The sequence below is a fragment of the Myotis brandtii genome, unplaced genomic scaffold (genome assembly GCF_000412655.1).
Source record: "Myotis brandtii unplaced genomic scaffold, ASM41265v1 scaffold421, whole genome shotgun sequence".
NCBI lineage: Eukaryota > Metazoa > Chordata > Mammalia > Chiroptera > Vespertilionidae > Myotis > Myotis brandtii.
In genome coordinates, this window is record NW_005366140.1 from 1,762,414 (window position 1) to 1,766,378 (window position 3,965).

Here is a 3,965-nt window from a genome sequence, read left to right on the forward strand (position 1 = left end):
TCCTCGGCTCTGGCCCGCTCAGCCGGCTCCTTCGCACGGATGCTGAGACCTCCGGAGAGCCCTGGGCCAAGCCTCAAACGCAACTGTGATTCTAGGCTCTAACAAGACATGGCCCTCAAGCCAAGTTTGCCCCAGAAAATTGTCAGGGCTGGCCCCTGGAACCGTGTCCACCCCACCTCTCCCATCTGGGGCTGTGAAGGCCAACACAAGGCAGCCGCTGGCTTTGGGGGGAGGGGGCATCCCAGGGGGCCAGGATCATCCTGTCCTTGGCTGCCATCTCAAGGAAGCTGGGCTGCTCTCCCCTCTGCCCCTCTGTCCCTCTGCTCCCCCTGCAGTCCCTTCTTGCAGTTGCCTGAGGATCTTTTAAAAATGTTAATCACTCCCCCGGTTCAGAACCCAGGAATACGCCCTGCCAGTCAGTCCCCTGCTGACCTCCCAGACCTCATTTCCCACTATTTTTGCCCCAGGACTTTTGTACTTGCTGCTCACACTGCCTGGATACGCTCTCCTACATATTTTCATGGCTACTTCTTTCACTTTATTCAGGTCTCAGCTCAAATGCCACCTCCCTAGACAGGCCTCCTGGGCCATTGAGCTGCACTAATGACTGGTGCTTTACTTTCTCCCTATTTATTCTCTTAGGCATTTATTTGTGTTTTCTATTTTTCCTGCTGCTCTCTTGGATTCAAGGCCCACAAGGGCAGGAGTCTTGGGTATCTTGGTCACCATGGTGCCCCCAGGTCCTGGCACACTGATCAATAAAGGAAGGATTGAACAAGTGAGTGAATGAGTCCTCACAACTAACTGCTCTTGGTGGAGAGAGAGGCTCCTTCCCAGAGACTCAGAGATGTAAAGTGCCTGGACCGAATTTCCACAGTGAGCTGAGGGCATTCGAACCCAGGTCAGCCTGACTTAAAGGTCCCACAGGGCTGTCCTAACGACAATATTTTCACTCCTTTCAAACAACTGCATGTGTTTGATACTTTGATGCCTTTTTCCCAGATAGAGAGACAGAGACTCAGGGAGGGGTTTCAGGGGCTTGGACTGTAAGTACCCACCCCCTTCTCTGGCTCTTGGTTTCCCTGTGGGTAAAACAATCATCTCGTAGGTTCTGATTTTCAGAAAAGGGAGCCCTGGGCTACCCCCAATGGCCAGCAGGACGGGAGGCATCAATCACTTCGTCCCTGAGGCCCAGTGCTCAGCACCCAGCTCACAGAACCCCGTTTAGGAAGTCATTTCCCAGAATCTAATCATCATAATGGACCTGGGGACCAGGAACGTTCTTGTTCCCATTTTTCAGATTAGGAAAAATGAGTCAAAGGACAGATTGAGTTAAGGGACTGAGTCAAGTCCCTTTGAATGGTGGTTGGGGGTCTACAACTTGCCCAGCCACCTTCCATTCCAACACAGAGCAGGACTTTGGAGACAAATGTGAGTTTGAATAGTATGCCCTTCTCTCAGTCAGTGACTTTAGGCAGGGGGCTTAATCTCTCAGAGCCTTGTTTGTTTGTTTTTTTAAATCTATAAAGAGCAGGATTTTCATAGGGAATCCCCCCCTACTGTGTGTGAGACCCTCAGGCCTAAAATAAAAATTTTTAAAAAAGCAAAGTGTAGGGTTTTCCAGAACTATATGCAGAGCAAGAATGACTTGAATGGGAGTGGACATTTCCGTCTGAGGTTTGTAACCACTCAGAACCTTGAGTAGGTCAGTGATGAAGTGGCTCGAATGAATTATCACTGAACCTCAGTTTCCTTATCTGTAAAAGGGGAGTAATAATAGGAAAGCGCTCCTTTGCAGGCTTGTCATGAGTCCTGGAGGTCCTAGCATGGAGGTCTCAGGGCAGCTCTATCCCAGGCCTGATAGGCCCTCTTCTCTGACCCCAGACACAGCTGTGATCAGTCCCCAGGACCCCACACTCCTCATCGGCTCCTCCCTGCAGGCCACGTGCTCAGTGCACGGGGACCTGCAGGGCCCTACTGCAGAGGGCCTCTACTGGACCCTAAATGGGCGCCGCCTGCCCCCCGAGCTCTCCCGCATGCTCAACGCCTCCACCCTGGCCCTCGCCTTGGCCAACCTCAACGGATCCAGGCAGCAGTCGGGGGACAACCTCGTGTGCCACGCTCAAGACGGCAGCATCCTAGCGGGCTCCTGCCTCTATGTTGGCCGTAAGTGGCCCCCAGGACGCTCAGGGGTAGCTTTTGGGGAGCAGCATCTCCCCCTAAAGGGGCATGGATCATGGGCCCTCTGGCCCAGGGCTGGATGGTGGGCATGCACACTTGAGAGGTATGGGCTTTTGGGTGGGAATGAAAGCCTGGAGACCCTCCCCCCACAGTCCCTCAGAGAGCTCACGCAAGGGGTCATGTCAACATCCACCCTGTCTGAGGTGGGGCTGGCTGGCGACCAGCAGCTCCTCTGCCTATCCACAGCCAGTCCAGACCCTCAGCCCCTGCACCCTCTCCTCAGTGCCCCCAGAGAAACCCTTCAACATCAGTTGCTGGTCCAAGAACATGAAGGACCTGACATGCCGCTGGACACCGGGGGCCCATGGGGAGACCTTCCTCCACACCAACTACTCCCTGAAGTACAAGCTGAGGTTGGTAATGGCCCCTGGCGACATGTAAGGCAGCCTGGCTGCCCTCTGAGCTCAGTGTTCTGCCCTAGTGAGGCCTGAGGCCCCTAAGGGACCCTCATGTGTCCTCACCCCCCTGCCCCCACAGGTGGTATGGGCAGGACAACACATGTGAGGAGTACCACACGGTGGGACCCCACTCCTGCCACATCCCCAAGGACCTGGCTCTCTTCACCCCCTACGAGATCTGGGTGGAAGCCACCAACAGGCTGGGCTCGGCCCGCTCAGATGTGCTCACACTGGACATCCTGGATGTGGGTGAGGCACCTCCCGATCCCCCCACCCCACCCCACAAACCCAGTCATGGCTGCATCTCTGGTCCAATCCTGCTGGTTGGGACAGGGAGTACCCTTCAGTCTCTAGCCCCCTGAATCAGCCAGCATAGTTCCACTCTGCTGAGAACACCTGGCCTGCCCCCTCCTCCTCTAAGCCCAGGTGTGCCAGAGGGCCCTCAATCTCCAGCTGGGAGGGGCTGTCCAGGTCTGAGGCACCCCAGGAAGCCACAGTCTGGAGCTGGGGTGGAGGGGGGGCAGGCAGGAGGCAGGAAATGGATGATCTGCAGCAGAATTGGGCTTAATCTAATTAGGGTGTTTCTCAGCCCTGAGCAGGCCTGTGTCTTAACCCATTCGGCCCCTCACCAAGGCCTCAGGGAGAGAGCCAGCTCTCCCTGCTTCCCACAGGGCTCCCAGAAGGATCCCAGATCCATCCTGGCTTGGAGCCACCCCCACCCCAGCCTTCCCTCTTCGCTTCCTTCAGTCTTGAAGCTGCGGTGGGCATGTTCTCAGCTTCAGTTGTCGCTCTGCACCCAGCATACCGAGGACTTTGTAAGGTGGGAAGGTGCTGGAGGTGTGTGGTGATGGTCCCCTGGCCTCCTGGGAATAATAATAATAATATCATCGGCCAGGCAGTATCTGCTTTTACAGAATTCCCTGAAGATAGGATTATGTTTCTCCTGTCACAGATAATAATGGTGATAACAGCTAACATTAATTGAGTGCTTCTAGGCGCTGAGTGTTTCCTGAATATTGTCTAATGTAATCCACCAGCCTCGAGGGGGTGGGAGGGGGAGGAGAAGGGAAGCAGGTGCCACCTAAGCCACATGCTCTGGGATTTGAACCCAGACTGGGGCCAGGCAGGTCCCAGGGGCCCATGACTAAGCCCTGTTCCACCCCGCCTGCCAGTGACCACCGATCCCCCGCCCGATGTGCACGTGAGCCGAGTTGGGGGCCTGGAGGACCAGCTGAGCGTGCGCTGGGTTTCCCCGCCCGCCCTCAAGGACTTCCTCTTCCAAGCCAAGTACCAGATCCGCTACCGCGTGGAGGATAGTGTGGATTG

General features: G+C 55.6%; 1 protein-coding gene across 1 annotated transcript in view; it reads left to right on the forward strand.

Moving 5' to 3' along the window:
• Positions 1-1,746: 1,746 nt before the first annotated feature.
• CRLF1 (cytokine receptor-like factor 1) overlaps positions 1,747-3,965 on the forward strand; it is a 5,616-nt gene continuing 3,397 nt past the window's right edge. The window contains exons 1-4 of the mRNA XM_014545805.1: positions 1,747-2,166; positions 2,465-2,594; positions 2,719-2,888; positions 3,812-3,965. Of these exons, the coding sequence (XP_014401291.1) occupies positions 1,806-2,166; positions 2,465-2,594; positions 2,719-2,888; positions 3,812-3,965 (815 nt within the window). The 5' untranslated portion in view covers positions 1,747-1,805. The remainder of the gene's footprint in view (positions 2,167-2,464; positions 2,595-2,718; positions 2,889-3,811) is intronic.